The sequence below is a fragment of the Typha latifolia genome, chromosome 10 (genome assembly GCF_019914945.1).
Source record: "Typha latifolia isolate L0001 chromosome 10, TyphaL0001v2, whole genome shotgun sequence".
NCBI classification, from domain to species: domain Eukaryota; kingdom Viridiplantae; phylum Streptophyta; class Magnoliopsida; order Poales; family Typhaceae; genus Typha; species Typha latifolia.
In genome coordinates this window covers 10,861,794-10,886,717 of record NC_133095.1, presented here as the reverse complement: position 1 = coordinate 10,886,717, position 24,924 = coordinate 10,861,794, and the positions used below count along the sequence as shown (strand labels likewise).

General features: G+C 37.5%; 2 protein-coding genes and 1 pseudogene across 2 annotated transcripts; all 3 read right to left on the bottom strand.

Moving 5' to 3' along the window:
• Window positions 1-142: 142 nt before the first annotated feature.
• LOC140796008 (G-type lectin S-receptor-like serine/threonine-protein kinase RKS1) lies at window positions 143-2,547 on the bottom strand. The gene is made up of 6 exons (XM_073148845.1): window positions 2,154-2,547; window positions 1,634-1,827; window positions 1,160-1,370; window positions 840-1,077; window positions 594-744; window positions 143-451 (listed from the first exon to the last, which is right to left on the bottom strand). The coding sequence occupies exons 1-6, from the start codon at window positions 2,545-2,547 to the stop codon at window positions 143-145; spliced, it is 1,497 nt and encodes a 498-aa protein (XP_073004946.1).
• A 12,989-nt stretch (window positions 2,548-15,536) lies between these two features.
• Window positions 15,537-18,934, bottom strand: LOC140796583 (cysteine-rich receptor-like protein kinase 25). Its single transcript, XM_073149643.1, has 7 exons — window positions 18,092-18,934; window positions 17,364-17,474; window positions 17,093-17,262; window positions 16,673-16,883; window positions 16,352-16,589; window positions 16,108-16,258; window positions 15,537-15,981 (listed from the first exon to the last, which is right to left on the bottom strand). Exons 1-7 carry the CDS (start codon window positions 18,807-18,809, stop codon window positions 15,673-15,675), a joined length of 1,908 nt encoding a protein of 635 aa, XP_073005744.1. The 5' UTR covers window positions 18,810-18,934; the 3' UTR covers window positions 15,537-15,672.
• A 1,870-nt stretch (window positions 18,935-20,804) lies between these two features.
• LOC140796007 (cysteine-rich receptor-like protein kinase 25) lies at window positions 20,805-24,277 on the bottom strand (annotated as a pseudogene).
• Window positions 24,278-24,924: the final 647 nt, after the last annotated feature.

Sequence of the window (24,924 nt, the reverse complement as noted above, 5' to 3'; positions counted from 1 at the left end):
ACCTTGGGTTCAGTCTAAGCTGAGCCCTATCACCATTGCCATAAACTCTCTTCTTTTTTTCCTACTCCTCCTATATGTGTGACTTCACACTCCATTGCCTGCAATCAAATTTGCTCAATATTACTCTTTTCATAAACTAATATCATCGACCATATGGCGTTGTGATTGTCACGTTGTTTACACTATAAATTCTTCTTAGGTCTAGTGGCTCCTCTTCTTCATTAGTGGTCATCAGATTGAGGAAAGCTGGCTGCTTAGGATTAGGCAGATTTGTACTCTCGCCACTTAGCATAGCAATGACACTGGACATGGTGGGTCGATCCATGGCATTCTCTTGCACGCACATTAATGCTATATTAATGCATTTTAGTATCTCATCTTTGTCGTACTCATCACCGAGTGATGCATCTATAAGCTCAAGCCATTTGCCTTCATTCCATAGCTCCCATGTCTGAGATAAGTTTCATTACACTAATTAGAAATACTCCTCTATTTCCGTTTTCTAAAGCAAACCAGGGAAGATAATTATCAACCATTTCGTTATGAAATAAATCAAATGATGCTATAAATAAGAAGATTGTAAGACCACTCACATAGCCAAGTAGGTTAATAGAGTTGCCATATTGGTGGAAACCTGCATTCCTCTTTCCGCTCACTATCTCAAGAAGCAATACTCCAAAGCTAAAGATATCAGATTTGATCGAGAACAGACCCTTGAAAGCATATTCAGGAGACATATAACCACTAAAACACATAGTTAATTCTATAGATGTTATCAAAAATATTGTGGTTAAAAAAGTTAAACGCATTAGCATGTTGAGCTATATATATATACTTACTAAGTACCAACAATTCTGTTTGTGTTTGCTTGGGTCTCATTTGAGCCAAAAATTTTAGCCACGCCAAAATCTGATATCTTAGGATTCATATCATGGTCCAAGAGAATGTTGCTTGCTTTTATATCTCTATGGACGATACGAAGTCTTGAGTACTTGTGAAGATAAAGAATCCCTTGAGCTATTCCTTCAATAATACGAAAGCGCTTACACCAGTCTAACAATGCTCCTCTTGTTTGGTCTGAGAAAAGTTAGAAGCTGTTGAGGACCAGTCTAATTAAAAGATAAGTATAAAATAATTGAAGTGTCTAATGAGAACAAACCAAATAGAAAGAAGTCCAAGCTTTTGTTTGACATGTATTCGTAGATCAATATCTTCTCTTCTCCTTGAATGCAATAACCAAGTAAAGCAACTAAATTTATATGTTGAAGCTTGGTAATTACTTGGATCTCGTTCTTAAACTCCACAAGACCCTGGCGGGAACGAGCACCAAGTCTTTTAGCTGCAATCTCAAGACCCTCAGCCAATTGGCCCTATAATGTATCACGGAAAGCCCTCAATATTGTCAATTAGTTGGGAAAATCAGTTCAAGTACCCTTTGTTCATGTCCGTAAGAAATTAGATATATTTGCACACATATATCTACTTCTAATGTGGAATTAGACAATAATATATCTACTACATATTTTCTTAATGGAAAACTTGAGCATGATGAAAATTAAACTTCAAGAAAATGCTTGAGGAAATGCATCTTTTAGTGGATGTGAAACGAGTAAGAAAAGGTTACATACACTACCTTGTATACAGGTCCAAATCCGCCTTCTCCAAGTAAGTTTTCGGAGGAAAATTGATTTGTGGCATTTGCTATCTGAGAAAAATCGTAAAAAGTAAACTCTGAACTGTTCTCTTCACTGCTCCAGAACCTACTTGGTTCATCGGTTTTGATGCCAAGAATTTGTTGTTCATCATGTAGTTTTTCTTTCTTTTGTCCTGAATCATTCGTACAGTCCCTTCATTTTCATGTCACAAATGCAACTACACCAAGATAAAATATCAAGGATGTCGATCCCTTAAACTTACTTGCCCGTCCTTTTCTTTCAATCCATAGAAAACACAGGAAGGAGAAAGAAAAGAATGATATAAGAGATGATGCAATTGTAAAGATAATCCAGAGCTTATTATTGCCTCCTCTACCTGAAACAAAAGCCGGAATTATGAATTGTTGACTAAGCATTGTTCAAGCATTTTGCCTAACGCGTCATTGAACAGTTGCGGTTCCGTAGCGTTTTCAGCCAAACAGGCTGTAAAAGAATCACCTGATTCCGAGTAGCCGAAGAAATCCTTGTCGGAGCAGCGGAGGAAGCAGTCCTGCTTGACGATCTCTTGCATCTCTTGCATGTCCGCCTTGAGACATGTCCGGCACTGGTCGACAGACAAGTTACCTCGGCAAAAGGTTAAGCGGTACACTTTGTCAGCATTTTGGCCAGCTGCTATCTTGACATGACAGAAGGAGACATCTGAGGCGAGGAGGGTGCGGAAGAGTGACCTGAGGTTGGCTTTGAAATTTGCTGTGTCTTCTGTCCCACAGGAGTTCAACGGTGTTAGTGATTTGGTTGTGGGACTATGGATTACGACGAGCAGGAATTGTACGAGGAGTAGCTTCGGGTACAAATCAGACATGAGAGGAACGACGCCATTGTTTCGTAGCATGTTATAGACTTAATATTTTTGATCAATTTGTTAGCCGCACAGCAACCATAATTTTAGTTGGGCATGACAAGCAACTATCTTGTTAATTTGATAAGAATGTACAACAGCAGTTATAGTTTATGTTGGAGAGCACACAAGCAGTCGTCTAAATAAGAAATAACTCTACAAATGAGATGCCTATATGCATACCTCCCACTGAAAGTTTATATTATCACTATTCTCTCTATATATTCTTGGAAGTGCCATACTTATCCTTAGTAAAATAAAGATGCCATTATAAAGATAATATGTGTCAAAGTTATCCCTACACAATGTCATATACATTTTGCACATTACAAAGCTGCATCTTGCAATTATTCTGAAAAAAACTCCCCTCTCATTGCCACATTGCTCTCTTTTCTCTTTTCTTTTTTTTTTCTGAAAAGAAAAGCTTACATTAACCAAAAACGGATAATAAGATACCCGCAAGGGAAAAAAAATACAAAAATACAACGCTGGAAAGAAACGATCAGAATATAAAAGAAAAGGTGGTGTTAATAAGAACACGAGCAAAACATGAAGGGAGACTTTTTTTGTAAAGGATTGGCAGTCAACTAAAGGATTATCAAATGAATGCTCTGACGTATTGTTCACATTAGGAATAAAGGTGAAAAGAAGTAGAACAAATAAAAAATATTACTACTAAAATAAAAAAATTTATTTTAGGAATAACTATTTTATGTTTAGCTGTATTTTGAGATAATGATGTAATAATTATGTTTGATGCAATATAAAGTGAAAGAAAGAAGAATAATTTATTAAAATACTCTTAGATTTGATCTAAAATATAATAAAAGAATAGATCGTAGATAAAATAAAATATTCTATGTATGTAATGCATGCAATGCTATATTAATGTGTGCAATATATTTAGCTTGGTATGCACCATTAGGCGGATAGGTATTAGGGGTAGCAAAAATTGACCCAACCAGGTAACCCAATACGCTTACACATGGCTGTTAATCGAATTTGGGATTATTCTAATTGAATTTAGGTCATCAACGAATCAATCTACCCAACTAGTTTAATAATTGAGACGTGTTTAAGTTTAGAATACTTACCCGTTTGACTTGTTGAAGTAGATGGGTCAGGTCGGGTCGAATCAACCCGCCGATATATATATATTAAATATTTAACCTAGCATAACCTAACTACTCACACTGTCTCCAAACATCAGCTATCGCTCTCACAAACCCTTCACCCACTCTCTAAAACCCCTTTACTAGGGAGGTGTCGAGTACTATTACTGGGGAGGCGTCGGGTACTATCATTGGGGAGGCGTCGGGTATTATCAAGACATAGAGATCATTTTATTTATGGTTGTGTTCGCATGCTAGTGGCATGATAAGATAAAACACGACTAGCAAAATAGAATAGTGGAGGTTATCATATCTAACATACTAATGAGTATACATAACAATCAAAATAATAGTAGTTATGTCAAGCAGCATGTTAAATAAATAGGTGTCAGAATGGTAATTAATCACACTATCATGTTATAAATAATTATTTAAACTATAACATATCATATCAAGTAATAACAATAAGGGTTGATAAACCACTTGTCTAAATTCACTAAAATTCTCTAGCGATAAGCTATATCACACTAATCCCAGCCTATTCTGAGGTGGGTACTAGTCTTAGGGAGCTCTATGACAAAATACTAGGTCAACACCTATATTTCGATATTAAAGGTGTAATGAAAGAGAGAAAATAAAGAAAAGAAGAAATAAGGAAAGAAAAATGCCCATAAAAGGCTCGAGCTTGCCCTAACTAGCTGGCCCAGCCATTTGGGTTGGGTTGGGCCTAGTTACGCTAGCCCAGGGGACGGATCGGGCTAGCCTACAGTTCAAATGGGCTTAGGGTAGAGCCTTGCCTGAAGGGGATCAGGCTCGAGCTAGGGAAAGCCCAACCTAATTCAGAACTCTCAAGATAGGCCAAGCCTAGCCCGATCTCGATCCTGAGCACTTAGGCTGGGCCAAATGTAGCTCAACCGAAGGCAATCCCAAGCCAGATGAGGCTGGGGCTCAGACCGAGTTTGAGAGGGGGCTCTTTCCCCTCCCACCTCGAAACCGTTCCTATGAGGGGGACCTCTTGCAGGCGATTAGCCGATGCCTAACATCTACAAACGAAGGGGTTCATGTCAAGGGAGATGCCACAAAGGGCCCCTCAATCTCGACAACTCCCCATAGCCACTAGCCAATGCCTGATGGCTCGAGGAAGGGCACGGCGAGGCACCAAGCAGACATGGTGAAGGACGGGGAAGGAGGAGGGAGGGCCTCACCGGTGCCGAATTGGGCACCTTTCTCGAGGCCCTACTAAGCCTTCTCAAATCAAGAGAAGGAGCTCAAAAGGGATCCCTCCCTCTGCCTAGCTCACTGGTGGCCGAAATTGGTCAACCAACCGCTGCTGTCGGCCCAATCAGTCACACCCAAGGTCGGTGGCCACAAGCATGCAAAGCACCACGACACTACACTAAATACGAAAGTAAAGACGATGGAGCGAGGAAGGAGGGCTTAAAAACGATTCACCGACTCTAGCCATGGCAGCGATCTAGTCGATGGTCGGATGGTGAGGGGGGCTCAGTGAAAGGTAGAAGGAGAGGAGTGAGCCAAAAGAGGAAGAAATAAAGAGAGAAGGGGCGGCAACCCTCTCCCCGAGGGGTCGGCCACCTTGCACATCGTCGGTGACGTGTGCTAGGGGCCCTTAGGCCTACCCCTCTCTCGTCCTCTGTCTCACAATGAGAACCCCTTTAGTCAAGCAAGTTGGGGAAAGAAAGGTGAGGTAGGGCACATGCAAAGCACATGCCGTGCCCTTTTTCTTCTTTTTAAGCCCATAAAAATGTTACACTTATATATCATATTAACATCTACATGTGACCTCCCTTTTCCTTCTTTTTAAGCTCATGAAAAGTTTAACACTTGTATATTATATTAACATTTCTTAAATATATAATGTAGTGTTAAACTCATTTTTTTTATTTTCTATTGTTATGATACTAATTTTAAAGTCAATTTTTATTCACTTCTCTTCATAGATTTGAGTAAATAAATATATAATATTAAAGTATTATTTGAGATTTTTTAATTCTATATTAATCCATCATTAATAATATGTGGCTCCCACTTAAATCTGAGTTTAAAATTAATAAAATATGCATATCAAATACACGATATTTTTAACAAGAGTGACTTGAGGTTGGCTTTGAAAGCATTGTTAGTTCTGTAGTCCCCATCCATCTCACATAATTTCAACTCCAGGAAGTCTGGTGTTTTGTGTCTTGGTTGTGGGACTCTGGTGTATAACGAGCAGGAGTAGTAGCTTGGGGTACAAACTAGGAAAGAGAAGGAACGACGCCATTGTTTCCCAGTAGCAAGCTATCTTGTTATTTGATGAGAAGATAGATATTTAATCGAAAGGTAGTCTTCGTCATTCAGTATATTATATATCTTAGGGACTTCGAAAGACTTCCTAGAAAGTCTCATATCTTTAATGAAATACTTCCAGAATACTATTGCAATTCTTAGTCGTGGCCTCAGGTAATGATAATTAATTCTTGGGACGTTTCGAAGTCTTCTTCTACAACGTGTACGCTATAATTGATGTTGGAGATTCACCAATGGCAGACCGAAAGAGCAGCAAGAGAATAGAATTCCATCAAGTATTTATTATTTCTTTAATCTAAAAGTTTGTTAGTGTGTCAAATGGAATACTTATAAAAATATCCCAGAAGATCCACCTAGATATATCTTTTTACGTAAAATACTAAACGAAATTTTAATTTTTATAGTAGTAAAGTTTGGATTAATAAGTTGTAATTTATTACCTGAGTATGAATAGACGTATGATACTAACAAAATTATATATTTATACGACACGTCGCTATTGAGAAATTTGCATATAACACTTTATATTTTAATTAAATTATAATTTATACTTTACATTTTTATTATTTATATTTCGAGCCTTATAATTTAACGAATACGTACATAAAATACTCTATGTTAAATATATATATTTTATTTTTAATATAACTAAAATGCTCTTATTTTTATAATGACAAAACACCCTTAGTATGACTTAGTTGATTGTATTTTATAATTTTCTTAGTATAGTTAACTTAAATTAAGTTTAACTAATAAATCTAACCGCAAAATAATTTTTTATACGTATTTGCTAAATTAAATGACTCAATTTATAAACAGCGAAAATATACGGTGCAAATCATAGTTTCGTTAAAAGACAATGTATTATATATAAATTTCTCTCAAGTATTTTTTGGAGCTTTTACTTGCTTGCCACTAAAAGTTTAAATTATTACTATTCGATTCCATACCGTGCAAGAAAAATATATTAAAACTTGCAAAGCTGGTACGAAATATCAGAATATAAAAGAAAAGTTGGCGGCCATAATAAGAACGCGAGTAAAGCATGAACGGGGATTGATAGTCAACTAGTCAAAGGATTATATTTGCTAATTGAATCCTTCCTATTCACGGTATTTGCCAAACAAAAAAAAAAACCTTCTAATCCTTTGTAGAGAATATTCTCAACATAGAAAATATTAGCAGCATTTAATATACAAAAGAACAGAACTCATACTATATTAGCTAACTAGGTTATTTGAGGACTTAAACTCTATTAGATGAACAGACTAATAGTTACAGCGTTTTGATTAAATCTCATAGGCCAAGAGGATGAACATTCAATGAGCTTGAATAATATAAACTTATGCGAATTCTTAGATATGTTATGATACTAATTAAAAAAACGTAATAAATGTTCTAAGAATGAATCAAAAAATAAAGCGTCAAAAAAATAATCACAAACACAAAAAAAATTACCTGAAAAAACTCCAAATTAGGTAAACAACCACGGTTTACCTAGCTTGAAAATAAGATAAATACATCTTAGAAATAAGACAAATATTTCTTCAAAATAAGGTCAATATTTTTTCTTAAATTTTGCAAGTTACATGGGAACATTCTAATGCCGCCTGAGTGCATTCGAATATGATGACTAATTTTTTGAAACGCGTTCAAACTGCCAAATATAAATCTTTGTATGCGTAAACGTCACATCTGCATGCGTAAATGTATACACATTTGGTAACACTAAAATCCTAACATAGCCTCTTATCTAGATAGATACATCTAGTCTAAGTTCATTTTGTAACTCCATACACTAAATATATAATGCTAAACTAAGATTAATTATAGTTAAATGGATTTAGAGGATGAAGGAATGTATAAATTAACAAATAAGATAGATAAGATTTAAGGTGGTTATGATGTATAAAATCATTTCCATGATCACATAAACTTGAAAGGATATATTTCCCAACCTCCACAATAACGTGGCTTGGGATTATAATTAATGGTAAAATTAGTTTCCATATGGATTAGATAGTACTAAACCCGGATATCATATTTTTTAATAGCAAAATTTAAAATAATATTCTAACTAAATAAATATAGATATTTAAATATTATAATTAACTTCTAATATTTGCCCTCGGTGATCCCAAATACTCTCACTAGAAGAAAAATGCACGAGCAATTAAATAAATGTCGATCCTTGTGGTATGATACCAAATATAAAATTCTAGAGTTAATTATATTTTACTCTTATGTACTTATGTTTAAAATTACTTTATTTTTTTATATTTTAAAAAGTCTGAAACTAGTCCTTATACTTATGACTAAAAATAAAATTATTATTTTTTCTGTTAAATTTAACTGAATGATATTAAAATAACTAAAATACCCCTATTGTGTTTGTTAGAGAAGACATGTAGGTTTTGAAATAATACAGCTAAATGATCGAAATAGTCGTAGTACTAGGTTAAATTTAATAGAGAACTAACAATCTCATTTTAATTATAAGTATAAAGACTGATTTGAGACTTTTTTAAATATCTTAAAGTGATTTTAGGCATAAAAAAATTTAACCCAAAATTTTAGCTTCTTTGTAGCTTACATGGATACACAAAGATCAATATTGTGATCTCAATGGGTCAAAAAAGAAAAGTTCAGTGATGTCAATAAACAACAGATAAAGCATCAGATATAACATAAATTTTATAAATAAACTTGGGACAGTTTTCTGAATAGAACAAAAACACCCAAAGATTTCGATTAGTTTGAGCTCGATTTCACTTCAAAATTCTGCACATTAGATTTAGAAAAAGCTTGTCATTTCGCACAATCTAAAACCACCAACAAGCTAGAAAGCAAACAAACACACAAAGAGGCAAGGAAGGTCAAATAGCGATGGAGGTGGCTGTTGAAGAGGGAGGGAGGGAGAGAGATGGAGATGGCTTATGGGTTATGGATTACGGGTAGGGTTAGGAAAATTAAAATTTTAATGGGTCGGGTAGATGTGTTTGGGTTACTATTAATTATTTATTAACTAGTTATTTATAGTAAGCAGGTAAATGGATATTCACTATCTGTACCCGTATCCAATATAAATTTCGTATCTAGATCTAAATTGTTTTTGAAAAATGCTATCCGTGTCCAGACCATTCTAGATGTGGATGCGGGTTGAGTCGGAGTTAAGCTGACTTGTTTTCACCCTCTAAACACAATACTACCATAGTTGTCGGCTTGATTATTTCAATAGCCTACTTATCTGATCTTACACTATACCACAAATTAAAAAGGTTTCTTTTCTAACATTTACTAAATAAAATTATGTGACAATAAGACCATCTCTTTAGCTTGTCATCAAACCTAGTAATTCTGCTTGAGCTTATTATGCAACATGATGTAATTCGGGCCCGATTGGGTCACCTCATAGGGGACATTGGGTTCGTTGAGTAAAGCAAGTTATCATCGGGATTTTTATGCCAGCAATAGCAATCTCGGGCTATAGTGTTTGAATGGCACTAGATGACGTTCAAATCTCAAAACCCCGTCGAAGAATAAGGCTCTCGAGCCACAATTCCATTGAAGAATAAGTGTTCTTGGGTTTTGATAGTCGAACAGCCACCGCTAACGTTTGACCGCCACAATCCCGTAGGATAATAAGTGCTCTTAGGTTTTGGCGTTCAAATGGCCACAAAGCCTTGCATTCGAACACACGAAATAGAGACTACAGCCTGGCCAACAACATTCGAACGCCAATCCAATGATGTTCGAACGTCTAGCGCTAAAATCATTATGTTAGAGTTAATTTAAATTATTTTAAATTTTGGTTAGCTTCTAAATAAGTGGAAGGCAGTCATTTTGGGATTATGGAAGAATATTGACATTTCTATCATCTCCTGTCTTATCTCTCTCAACCTTCTCCTTCGATCTAAGACCGACGCTATCAAGTCAACACCATTTTTCCATCTTGACTGTCGACCCCCCTAGTCGAGTAAGGTCGGCCATCTTCTCCCTCCTTCCTCAAACCTTAGACATCGGTTAGCTCTTTCCTCCTCATTCGTCAATCCACCTTTTTCTTTATGACTGGCTATCTTCTCCTTTTTCTTTCTTTCTAAATTACAGATGTGCCACACGCCATCATCTCTATTATCCCTTCTGCTCTCATCCTATGATCTCATCATCTCCATTAATTCTACTACCAAATCACTACCACTATCTCTATAAATAAAATCACCTTAGCCCTGCTCATAAGACAGTGTCGTTTATGATCACAAGTTTCCTTATTCAAAAGTAACCAAAGGAATGATGGCAATTATTTTCCTGCATCAAATGGCCAAATAATTGGATCGTAAATATACATATATGTAAACGTAAGCATAGACATACATATACACATGCATATATAGTAAATATACATAGATAAATTATACGTGTAAAGATATATTAGGAGTCAATTTAGGGCCACTAATATTAGGAGTGCAATCTTGGCTTACTTCCACTCATCGCTTCTGATACGATCCGACCATATGGGTTAAGTCAATCGAGTCAGGTGAGTGTGAGTCAAGTCGAGTTAAATTGAATTAGTTAGTTGGATTTGCTTATTGCTTTAAATTTCAATTAAAGTAGATGCAGGCCCAATAGGGCAAATTAGACCCAATCCGCTATGATTTTAATTCTATTAATAGAAATAATCATGAGATAATTATTATCATTAAATAAATCTTGAGTTTAGCTAATTTATTATTATTATTATTACTTTTATCTTTTCTTATAGCCATTAGATTGTTCTTACTTTCATAGGAATAGATCGTAACCTTAGATCCCTTCAAAGCACCTAAACCTTAGCCACCATCTTTCTCCACAAGCCACCATACTTTACGATCATTCGCCACACTCAGACAACCATTATAATGTTGAATATTTACAAATCTATCCAGTTCTGACCTTGCTCTACTGTTTTATTTTTAGTTTTTGACTGCGACTTTAAATTCACATAAAAATAAAGTCATTAGAACATTAACTCGTGCTGCTAACATCTATAAAAATACTATAATATTTTTACGTTCAGATCGATCCATATCTGATTCATATTAATTTCTTCTACAAAGGAGAAATAGGGGCAACCAAAGTCATTGCCGGTGGAGATGATGACAACTTGTTGATTGCCGTAATGTAGTAGAAAGGATATAGAGCAGTAATTATCGATGAGGGTAGTTCATCTAATTCTAGTAATTATAGCATCTAACGCGATTATGCACAACAAATGGAAACACACTGAAATAGATGTTCATTTTGTTAGCGAAAAAATAGCAAAAGTAATCACTTCACCAAATTGTAGATTTGTTAACCAAAGGATTATCACAAAACCAGTACTCATCCTTGAGATCCATGCTTTGCATTGTCATACCACCTTCTCTTTGGTTGTACACAAACACTATATAATGAAGATATGTGAATCCCTTAGAAGATAAAGGGGTCATTTCAAATCTTCAGAGCTTCGACCATTTCTGAAATCCACAAGAGATAAAATACTGAGAGGATATGAACGACGGTAAAGCTCCACAGGACCCTGCGGGAGGTGAAGACGTCGAGCTTCGCCGTGCGTTCTTGTCCAAAGCCTCAGAGCCGGAACAACCAAGCTCTACAACTAGGACGAGCATGCCAAACTCCACCTACCCCGGCAAGCCACAAACAAGCAATAATGTAAGGAAGTCTTGGACCTCGGTGGTCTCTGGAAAAGACAACAAGCAAAGCCAATTTGGGAGGATTCCGAAAGAAATACTGGCCAAACTAAAATAGCAGACGGAGGACTGCGTGATAATTGATCTAACTATGCTTGCTAGGTGCAAGGCGAGGTGGACGTTGTCATTATTTGGAAGGTTTATGGGATCTTACACCCCGTTACCTCAGTTGAAGAGTATGCTAGCTAAGTTATGGAATGGTATAGATGGCTTTGTTGTCTTGGATATGGCTGAGGGATTCTATATCTTCTGTTTCAATAAGGAAGAAGATATGACGTACCTCTTAACAAATGGACCATGGACGCTAGAGGGAAAGGTCCTTAATCTTATACAGTGAAATGACAATTTTCAGCTGTCCCTAGAAGCCTTCACTATTGCCTCGGTATTGATTCAACTCCTAGATCTTTCGCAAGAATACTAGGAGTTAGAATTTCTAATTCCAGTTGTGCCGTATTTTGGCAAACCCTTACGAGTTGATGAAATAACTCTTGATCATTCTCGAAGCAGGTTTGCTCGGGTCTGCACAGTGGTGGACATGGGTCAACCTTTGAAGCAAGTTATTTGGCTAGGTACAAAAGACAACAACTTGATGCAAAGAGTCATCTATGAAGGAGTGCCAAAATTTTGCTTTAGCTGTGGTCGGCTCGAACATGACAGTGATGGATGCCCAACAAGCAAGCCTGAGATGAAGCCTAAAATGGCTGCTGGACAACATTCTATTGAGAATGAAACGGGTGGTGAAGAATAGGACACGGTCCAATCAACCTTTGGACCATGGATGAAGGTGACTAGAAAATTTAAGGCTGACACCGGTAGATGGCGAACTGCTGGTCAGGGAGGTCTACTAGGAGGTGCCACTCAAGCTTCTAGAACATGCCAGGGAAGAGCGGAACAGGCGAAGGGGATTACTAAGTCAACGGGTCGAGCCAAGGACGAACAAGTCAACGCGGGTTACACTCGGGCCCCCCATCCCAGCGGTCAACCCAAGCACCAATCTACTAACCGTAGTGAACCAGGGCTAGCCGACCGAGGGCAGGCGCATAAAGCTTGAACTTCCCTACCAAATGGGTTAGGATCAAAGCTTGCATCACATCTCCTAGGTTTGGGATCATTATTAATGGCTCCACAGTAGGATGGATCACTCTGCATCGGGGACTCCGGGAAGGTCCATTATCTTTGTATCTATTTATTATTTGCTCGCAAGTCTTAACGTCTATCCTAAACTCCAAGGTTGAGGCAGCTTGTTGGAGGGAAATTGCACTGCAAGAGAATCACTACTCCAAGTTAACTAATTAGAAGGTGAACATCGAAAAATCTAAACTCTTCCTCCTACCAGAAGATGCTTGCTAAGAACTTAGTGCTCACATGAAACTTAAACAATCAAGGATGCCATTCATGTATCTCGGTGTTAAGATCTCGGGGTACCACATTATGGTGACGAGACATCAGGATCTAGTAGACAAGGTGAGACAAAAGTTGGCAGGCTAGAAGCGTAATTCCCTCTCATTAGCTGAAAGAATCACCTTGGTGCAATCAACTTTAACTGCCACCCTACTATTGGATGGGTTCAACATGGATCCCTAACTCGATCCTTGAAAACATGATGTGAATAGCGCGAGTTATACGGGAGAAAGGCGATAGAAGATGAGGCTTACATCTAATCAGGTAGGAGACGCTTGTTAGGCCAAAGAAGGAAGGTGGCATGGGACTCGCTGCCTTAGAACCACTAAGCGTGCACTTACCACTAAGCACATTCTAAGTGTTCTCTACGACCGTGAGACACCATGGGTGCAAATCATGAAAAGCAAGTATGGCTCGCTCGACCCTTGGAACGCCAAGCTTGCTCCTAAATCCTCTTGGGTCTGGCGAGCAATATGCCAAACGGCAGCCGAGCTGAGGATGGGTTTCACAAAAGCATCGGTAATGGACGGGTTACACCGGTGCTAGAGGAGGCTTGGGCAATGGAGATCCCATTCTGCCGCTAACCTTGCATGATAAACGTGGGAAGCTGCATGGCATTTTCACACGTCTCGGATTTTTTGCTAAATGGCATATGGGATGTTCATAAACTCCTAAGTGGGTTCAACAAAGGCATCGTCTTTGACATCACCACAATTTGAGACCGGAGGCGGGGAGGTTGATGATCCGTGGGTTTGGGCTCCGGCAGCAAATGGGGAAGCGAAGGCAAAGTCAGTCTATACTTACCTCAAGGAGGAGAAGGCCCAACCCTAGGCTGGATGGACCAAACTTTGGTAACTAGCGACCGCGCCTCGCATGAGAGCCTTCCTGTGGAAACTCTTTTGGCATCGGGTTCCAACTCGTGATTATCTCTATGGACTGAGAGCTGGGCCTAACGAAAATTATGAGATGTGTAGCCTGTTCCTCAAAACGGGATTTCATCTTTTCTACACATGCCAGTTTGCATTGGAGGTATGGGATAGTGCAGCAACTTTGATCAACAATGGTGGCGAGCAAGGGTTAGCAGTCGGGTCGGATTGGATCACACATAGATGAGACAAGGACCACAAAATTGATGGAATGGTTAAATCTACCATTACGGTCACGTTATGGGGAATCTGGAAGGAAAGAAATGGCAGGATTTTTTAGGGCAAGAGGCAAGCATGGTGGCAAGGAGGGCTTTTGTATTGTCCCAAGACTATATGAAGAGGCAGGTCGCACAGGATCGAAAAAAGAGCATCACCATTACGGTACGATGGAGTCCTCCCCCCCGTGGACTAGGTGAAAATTAAAGTTAACAGGTCCTTCAAAGAGGGAGAATGCTAGTGAGGTGCCGGTTTCGTCGCCAGAGATGATAAGGTCCACCTACTTCACGCTTTGGCAAAACCGACAATTAGGGACTTAGCCAGTTATTGTGAGGTGTGGACTATGTGGGATGGCTTGAAAGAGGCTTACGACCAATGGGACCAAGTGATAGTGGAGTCCGATGCTTCCGCTCTGATCAGAATATTCCAAGGGAAAGACATCGGCCCTTAGCGCCTAAGAGAGATAATACAAGAGTGTTGCTCGATGTTGATGTACTTTAGGAAAATCAAATTTTTGCATACTTATAGAGAAGGGAATAGGGTAGCAGATTGGCTGGCTAAGTTAGGAAGGAAATATTCTACTGATCTGTTTAGGGTAGCTCAGATAGTATACCTCCGGATCTAGAGTTTGTTATTATATCAGATAGGATGGGCACCAAATGGGCCCAGGATGTAAACATTACCCGAAGTTCAGCTCATATCAATCAAAAAAAATAAAAATTCAAAGCTTCTACATTTTTTATGGATTGCTTTTTTCTTCATTGTTTGAGTGCCAATCTCTCTGTTTCTTTTTCTTAAGATTATATTTTCTCAATTATGTAAAGAAAATCTTATATTTTAAACAATAAAATGAACTTTGGAGGTTTCATACTCAAGACCTAAATTATTAGATATTAAATCCTTTGTTAGTGACTAACTAGAACTCCAACGTTTTTCAGTGACTCCTAGATTATTGAGGATATTAGACTTTTGGCAAACGTGGAGATTTAAATAGGAGTAGGACACTTGTTTCAAATAATGGTGCACTGAGAAAATTTTGATTTGATAAAACTTTTTGGTCTTGCATCTTCTTTATAATCGTATAAATATTTGTATCCACTTATAACGTAGGTAAATTACAATCTCTTTTTTTCCCTTATGAATTTTATCTTCTCAATTTCTATAATTTCTCAATTATAGCCTACTACAACAATCAGCCATAGGAATATTTAAATTATTCTTTTAATTTAAATGTCTATGCGAAGACAGTACATACATCGGGGATACATATGTAACCATTGCCATAAACTCTCCTCTTTTTTTCTAGTCCTTTATGTGTGGCATTCACAAACCATGAAAACCCATCACACTACAATTTTACATGAATAATACTCATTTTTTTCTCCTTTGCCTTTCAAATTTGGTCAATACTACTCTTTACATAAATTAAAATCATCGACCATATGGAGCTGTGATTGTTACGTTGTTTACACTACAAGTCTCTATTAGGTCTGATGGCTTTTCTACTTCAGTAGTGATCCTCAGATTGAAGAAAGCTGGCTGTTTAGGATCAGGAAGACTCGTACTCTCGCCACTTAGCATAGTGATGATATCAGACATGGTGGGTCGATCCATGGCATTCTCTTGTACACACATTAACGCTACATTAATGCATTTCAGTATCTCATCTTTATCATACTCATCACCTAGTGATGCATCTATAAGCTCAAACCATTTGCCTTCTTCCCACAGCTCCCATGTCTGAGATAAGTTTATCACTTATTAGAAATACTTCTTTGTTTTCTTTTTCTAAAGCAAATAACTATTTCAGTATGACATAAATTAAATGATCGATGCTGTAAATAAGAGGATTTTAAGGCTACTCACATAGCCAAGTAAGTTAAGAGAGTTGCCATATTGATGAGAACCTGCATTCCTCTTTCCGCTAACTATCTCAAGAAGCAATACGCCAAAGCTAAAGACATCGGATTTGATCGAGAAAAGACCCCCGAAAGCATATTCAGGAGACATATAACCACTGAAAGATCGTTAATTCTATTAAGTGTTATAAAAAATATTGAGGTTAAAAAAGTTGATGCACTCACTAGCATGTTGAGCTATATATACTTACTATGTGCCGACAACCCTATTCGTGTTTGCTTGGGTCTCATTTGAACCAAAAATTCTAGCCATGCCAAAATCTGATATCTTAGGGTTCATATCACGGTCCAAGAGAATATTGCTTGCTTTTAGATCCCTATGGATGATACGAAGCCTTGAGTGCTCGTGAAGATAAAGAACTCCTTGAGCTATTCCTTCAATAATACGAAAGCGTTTACCCCAGTCTAACATTGCTCCTCTTGATTTGTCTGAGAAAAATTAAATGTAGCTAAGGGCCGAGTCTAATTAAAAGATCACTACAAAATAAGTGGAGTGTCTAAAGAGAACAAACCAAATAGAAAGAAGTCCAAACTTTTGTTTGGCATGTATTCGTAGATTAATATCTTCTCTTCTCCTTGAATGCAATAACCTAGTAAAGCAACTAGATTTCTATGTTGAAGCTTGGCTATAACTTGGATCTCGTTCTTAAACTCCACAAGACCTTGGCCGGAACGAGCACCAAGTCGTTTAGCTGCAATCTCAAGACCGTCAGGCAATTGCCCCTGTAATGTATTACAAGAAATCCCTCAAATATGGTCAATTTGTTGGCGAAATCAGTTCAAGTACTCTCTGTTCATATCCATAAGAAATTAAATATATACCCACTCATATATCTACTTCTAATGCGGAATTGGATAATAATAAGTCTATCATATGACTCTATCTATTGATTCTTATAAGAAAACTTATGTGAAACGAGTAAGGAAAGTACCTTGTAAACAGGTCCAAATCCGCCTTCTCCAAGTTTGTTTTCAGAGGAAAAATGGTTTGTGGCATTTGCAATGTGAGAAAAATCGTACAAAGAAAACTCTAAACTGTTCTCTTCATCTGTTTTGATGCCAAGAATTTGCTGCCCAACGTGTAGTTTTTCTTTCTTTTGTCCTGAATCATTCATGCAGCTCCTTAATTTTCATGTTAGAAATGCAACTACACCACTTATAGAACAAAAGAAGATTAATATTGCCGATATCCCCCAAACTTACTTGCCAGTCTTTGTCTTTTAATCCATAGAAAATACAGAAAGGAGAAAGAAAAGAGTGATGCAAGAGATGTAATTGTGATGATAATCCAGAGCTTAATCTTGCCTCCTGTACCTGAAAGAAGCAGCCGTATTTATAAATCGTTCATTAAGCATTGTTGAGGCATTTTGATTGCGAACCATATTACTTTGGTAGTTTATGCCCTTACTTTATATCTATTACATACTGGTACTTATTAAAATGATATCTTAGAAAATTTTAGGTGGCCTATAATTTCTAAAACCATATCAAATATCTAACCAAATTATATCATATTTGCCATATATAATATTTATATATTATTTATGTTTATATTTATATATAAATTGAGACGAGATTTCTTCCCTAACCTTTACGAAATAGAATCCTTAGAAAACAGTAGAAGAGATATTAATGACGTTTTTCTGACGATGAGCCCATTTTGTTACTTGGCATCAGACCTAGTAATTCTGCCTGAGCTTACTAAGAAATGTTGTTTCTCACTAGTTAATTTCCTTATTCAAAAACAATTATTATCCGACATCAAATAGCCAAATAAATGAATCATACATATACATATGCATGCATATACGTAGATAAATATACGTGTGTCTATATATATATATATTATGAAGTTTATGCAGTTTATAAGTCCAGACTACAAAAGGAATCAATTTAGGACTACCAATATTAGGAACGCAATGTTGGCTTACTTCCACTAGCCGCTTCTGCCGGCGGCGGAGTAACAGGAGCAGCCGGAGTTGTTGGCAGTGAAGGCGACGACAACTTTCTGACTGCCGTAGTATTGTAGAAAGGAAACAACTCATACCGAATAACACATGACGTTGCATACTGCGTCACTCCAACACTCCCGCTGTACCTCGTGGAAATCTCCGAGCTGCTATTATCAAGGCACCGTTGGCAATCGTCCTTGGTTATGTCCCCCGTGCACTGCATCAGCCCGTAGATCTTATTGGAGCTAGTATAATTCACCGATTCTGCTGCAAACATCGTAGTTGAGCCATTGACTGCCGTCTTAATAAGAGAACCCATCAATCTGCCTAAGGCGTCACTGAACAGTTGCGGTTCCGTAGCGTTTTCAACTGAATAGGCTCCAGAGGAATCACCTGATTCCGAGTAGCCGTAGAAATCTTTGTAGGAGTAGCGGAGGAAGCAGTAATTGCGGTATAGATCGGCGATCGTCGTGTCCCGTGAGCACTGCTGGAGGATCTCTTGCATCGAAGTCTTGAGACATGTCCGGCACTGGTCGTCGGACAAGTCACCTCGGCAAAAGGTTAAGCCGTACACTTTGTCATCATCTCGGCCGGCTACCTTGACCTGAGAGAAGCGGACGTCTGAGGCGAGGAGGGTGCGGAAGAGTGACTTGAGGTTGGCTCTGAAAGCGTTGTTAGCTGTGTAGAATGCATCCATCCCACAGCAGGTCCCGTCTGGGAAATCTGGTGTTTGTGATTTGGTTGTGTGATTATGGAGTATGATGAGCAAGAATAGCAGGAGGAGTAACTTCTGGTACGAACTGCAAAGGAGAGGGAACAACGCCATTGTTTCCCAGTAGCAGCCATCTTGTTAATTTGATGAGAAGATATAACAACGATCGAGGACGGTGGTGGAGGTTAGCACAAGTCAGTCAATGGGGAAGTTTCAACACTTCTTCTTTTACAACGTGTACGCTATAATTGCTGTTCGATCGAGAGTCGCCACTAGCAGGCAAAAGAGCAGCTAATGAGGGAATTCAATCAAGTACTTTTTAATTTTTTTATCTAAAATTTATCGTTAGTGCGTCAAAAGGAATATTACAGAAATATCCTGGAAGATCCACTAAGACATTTGTCCATTTAGGTGGGCTTCCACATGATCTTTTTACGTAAAATACTAAACAAAATTTTAATTTTTATAGCCAAGTTTGGATTAACAAATATTCTTTTATAACCTCATGATTCATATGAGAATTTGCTCCGCATCACTCTGTGAGACGTCTATGAGTCCTCTATTAGATTGATTAATTTTATATGGAAACAGTACTGAAGAGAAAATGTTAGGCAATGTAATTAATTTTATATGAAAATATTATGAAACTGAGTCGTATATTCGATTTTCACTGATGTTTCACCAAATATCTATCACCTTATACGCCAGGAAAAATAATGAGCATTGTAATTAAATTATTTATACTAACATATAAATAGATAGTCAGTAAATAACCGTTGATAAAAGATTATTTTGGTGTAGTGATGTTTTTTTTTCTAGCTTCAGTATCCTTTTCTCTCAACCCTCACTACTGCTTCCCTCTTTCTGCCCAAAAAGAATCCATTAGTTTGAGCTGAGTTCACTTCAAAACTCATGCACTAGATTTAGGAAAGTATTGTCATTTTCCACGATCTAAAATCCACCGAAAAGATAGAAAGCAAACAGACACACCAAGAGGCAAAGCAGGTCAAACAATGATGGAAGTGGCTGATGAAGAGGGAGGGAGAGAGAGAGGGAGATGTAGGGTTAGGAAACTTAAATTTTTAATGGGTTGGGTAGATGTTTTTGGGTTACTACTAATTATTTACTAATTAGTTATTCATAGTATGTGGATAAATAGATATTCTCTATTTAGATCCAAATTTTTTATAGAAAAGTGCTATTCATATTCAGATCCGTATTATGAACGGGTAGCAATTTTGCACTTGTATCTGAACCCATCCAGATATGGATGCAATTTGAGTCGGAGTTAAGTCCACCTGTTTTCATCCTCTTATAATACTAACATAATAGCAGTCTTTCCTAACATATACTAAATAGAACAAATTAAAAAGGTTTCTTTCCTAACATATACTAAATAGAATCCCTGAAAATATATATATATAAAAGAGAAATTAATGACATCTTTATGTGACAATGAGACCATCACTTTAGCTTGTCATCAGACCTAGTAGTTTATTATGAGTGGTTGTTTATTATCACTAATTTCCTTGTTCAAAGGTAACAACGGGAATGATGGCAATTATTTTCCTACATCAAATAACCAAATAAATGGAACGTAAATATGCATATAAGTAAACATATTAATATATATATATTTACAATTTGTATTTGGCGATTGTTTTTTTCTTCTTTTGAATATCAATCTCTTTTGTTTCCCTTGTGATTTTGATCTTCTCAATTCCTATAATTTAATCAATTATAGCCTACTACCACATTCAGCCACAGATATATTTAAAATATTTTTTATTTTAAATGAATATGTGAAGACGATACATATTAACCGTTGCCATGAACTCTCTTTTTTTCTAGTCCTCCTACATACTTGGCATTCACGGACCATGAAAACCTATCATAATACTATTTTATACAAGGATTAATACTCATCTTCCTTTGCCTGCATTTAAATTTGTTCAATACTACTCTTTACATAAACTAATATCATCGACCATATGGAGCTGTGATTGTTACGTTGTTTACACTACAAGTCTCTATTAGGTCTGATGGCTTTTCTACTTTAGTAGTGATCCTCAGATTGAAGAAAGCTGGCTATTTAGGATCAGGAAGACTCGTACTCTGGCCACTTAGCATAGTGATGATATCAGACATGGTGGGTCGATCCATGGCATTCTCTTGTACACACATTAACGCTACATTAATGCATTTCAGTATCTCATCTTTATCATACTCATCACCTAGTGATGCATCTATAAGCTCAAACCATTTGCCTTCTTCCCATAGCTCCCATGTCTGAGATAAGTTTATTCACTTATTAGAAATACTTCTTTGTTTTCTTTTTCTAAAGCAACTAACTGTTTCAGTATGAAAGAAATCAAATGATCGATACTGTAAATAAGAAGATGTTAACGCTACTCACATAGCCAAGTAAGTTAAGATAGTTGCCATATTGATGAGAACCTGCATTCCTCTTTCCGCTAACAATCTCAAGAAGCAATGCGCCAAAGCTAAAGACATCGGATTTGATCGAGAAAAGACCACCGAAAGCATATTCAGGAGACATATAACCACTGAAAGATAGTTAATTCTATTAAGTGTTATCAAAAATATTAAGGTTAAAAAAGTGTTTGCACTCACTAGCATGTTGAGCTATATATACTTACTATGTGCCGACAATCCTATTCGCGTTCGCTTGGGTCTCATTTGAACCAAAAATTCTAGCCATGCCAAAATCTGATATCTTAGGGTTCATGTCACTGTCCAAGAGAATATTGCTTGCTTTTATATCTCTATGGATGATACGAAGTCTTGAGTGCTTGTGAAGATAAAGAATTCCTTGAGCTATTCCTTCAATAATACGAAAGCGCTTACCCCAGTCTAACATTGCTCCTCTTGTTTTGTCTGAGAAAATTTTTACATAGCTGAGGGCCGAGTCCAATTAAAATATCACTAGAAAATAATTGAAGTGTCTAAAGAGAACAAACCAAATAGAAAGTAGTCCAAACTTTTGTTTGGCATGTATTCGTAGATTAATATCTTCTCTTCTCCTTGAATGCAATAACCAAGTAAAGCAACTAACTTTCTATGTTGAAGCTTGGTTATTACTTGGATCTCGTTCTTAAACTCCACAAGACCTTGGCCGGAACGAGCACTAAGTCTTTTAGCTGCAATCTCAAGACCATGAGGCAATTGACCCTGTGATGTATTACAAGAAATCTCTCAAATATGGTTAATTATTGGCGAAGTCAGTTCAAGTACACTCTGTTCATGTGGATAAGAAATTAGATATACAAGCACACATATATCCACTTCTAAAGGGGAAATGGATAATTACAAGTCTATTATGTTCTGACTCTCTATCTATTGATTCTAATTAGAACACTCATATGAAACGAGTAAAGAAAGGCTACATGTACTACCTTGTAAACAGGACCAAATCCTCCTTCTCCAAGTTTGTTTTCAGAGGAGAAATGGTTTGTGGCATTTGCAATCTGAGAAAAATTGTACAAAGAAAACTCTGAACTGCTCTCTTCACTGCTCCAGAGCCTACTTGGTTCATCAACTTTGATGCGAAGAATTTGCTGCTCAGCCTGTTGTTTTTCTCTCTGTTCTCCTGAATTAATCATTTATGTAGTCCCTTAATTTTCCTGTGAGAAATGCAACTACAATTGTAAAACCAAAGAAGATTAATATTGCCGATATCCCCCAAACTTACTTGCCCGTCTTTGTCTTTTAATCCATAGAAAGCAGAGAAGGGAGAAAGAAAAGAGTGATGCAAGAGATGTCGTTGTCATGATAATCCAGAGCTTAATCTTGACTCCTGTACCTGAAAGAAATGCCGTAATTATGAATCGTTGTTTAAGCAGCGTTTAGGCATTTTGATTGCGAACCAAATTACTTGGGTAGTTAATGCCCTTGCCCTTACTATATATCTATTACATACTGGTACTTATTAAAATAATTCTCTTAGAAAATTTAGGAGTACATGATTTATGTATCCTATCCTCAAAAAGAATATGAAATATTGATCAATGTTTCTGCACGCTTTGGGCAAAGAATTTTCATCGGTGATAAATATTCATCCACTTATCGGTAGGGTGTAGTCGAACCAGAGTTTGATTGAACCAAGCTCTATTAAGATTAACTTAAAATTAATTTCAAACTGAGGCCTAAAGGATCAAGTGCATATTTCAAAATATTTGTTTAAGTTTTAATTCAAACCCCAACAAAGCTCGAATCATATTTTGGGTGGCCTACCTTTTTTATAATCATATCAAATATATAACCAAATTAAGTTGACTTTTGCTCAATGTCAGCTTGAAATTATATTCAACCTCCAAATAATCAATATCTGGTTTGGATACTACACTATACCACCAATTATGGTGGTTTCCTTCCTAACTTTTAGGAAATATAGAATCCTTGACAAGCAATAGAAGAGAAATTAAAGATAATTTTCTGTGACTATGAGACCATCTCTATAACTTGGCATCAGACCTAGTAATTCTGCGTGAGCTTACTAAGAAATGTTGTTTCTCACTAGTTAATTTCCCCGTTCAAAAGCAACCACGGATAAATGGCAATTATTTTCCTGCATCAAATTGCCAAATAAATGAATCGTACATATACATGCATGTACGTGTGTAGATTTATACCACGTACGTACATGTAGATGCGAGAGGTTTATGCCAATTCAGGAGTGGTAATATTAGGAACGCAATCTTCGCTTACTTCTACTCTCCGCATCTCCCGGCGGCGGAGAAACAGGGGCAGCCGGAGCTGTTGGCCGTAGAGAAACAGAGGAGGCCGTAGTATTGTAGAAAGGATACGGCTCATATCGAACAAAACATAGCCATGAAAACAGCATCCCTCCAATACTCCCGTTGCAATACTTGGAGATCTCCGAGAGGTGATGATCAAGGCACCGGTGGCAATCGTCCATGGCTAGGCCCTCCGCGCAACGCATCAGCCCGTAGATCTTATTGGAGGTGCTATAATTCACCGATTCCGTTGCAACCATCGTAGGCGAGCCATTGACAGCCTTCTTGATAAGAGAATCCATCAGTTTGCCTATTACGCCATTAAACAGTAGCTGTTCCGCAGCGTTTTCAACCGAACAGGCTCTAAAAGAATCACCTGATTCCGGGTAGCCGTAGAAATCTCTGTAGGAGTGGTGGAGGAAGCAGTAATTGCGGTATCGATCGGCGATCGTCGTGTCACCTGAGCACTGCTGGAGGATATCTTGCGTCCAAGTCCTGAGACATGTCCGGCACTGGTCGTCGGACAAGTCACCTCTGCAAAAGGTTAAGCCCGTACACTTTGTCATCATCTTGGCCAGCTACCTCGACATGAGAGAAGCGGACGTCTGAAGCGAGGAGGGTGCGGAAGAGTGACTTAAGGTTGGCTCTGAAAGCGCTGTTAGCTGTGTAGAATGGATCCATCCCACAGGAGGTCATGTCTGGGAAATCTGGTGTTTGTGATTTGGTTGTGTGATTATGGAGTATGATTAGCAAGAATAGCAGGAGCAGAAGCTTCTGGTACAAACTTGGAAACAGAAGGAACTACGCCATTTGTTGGAAAGGAGCTCTCTTTCCACCCAAGAGATTTATGGCAATGAAAGCTAAAATTGATGCCAATTAAGAAACATATGTAATTAACAACAAGCACCAAAGAAAACTAAAACACCATGTTTATATGTAAAACCCTTCTCAAAGGGAAAACTCACGGGGCATGAATTTGAATCCACTATCAAGAGAATTGGTACAAAAAATATCACCACAACAAGTCTCTTAAAGTCACAATAATGCCATCCACAAGAAACCAATAACCCTAGCTTTAAGTTAATAAGTTTAGATAACACCTCCAATAGAGAAACCCAAACCTTCTTGAAGTAAGAAAACCCTTGTAGATGTGAAGAAGAAAATCCTTGTGCCTTTGATCCGAACCAAGAAATCTTCTAATTGCAAACCCTTGTTGTATGTAGAGAAAAACCTCATTTTCTCTTGTCTTCTTTTTCACTAAAATGGCATGAGCAAAAAGTACCCCTTAACAAAATCTCACTCAACTAATTATTGGCCAAGTAAGTCACCTCATGGGCCTAGCC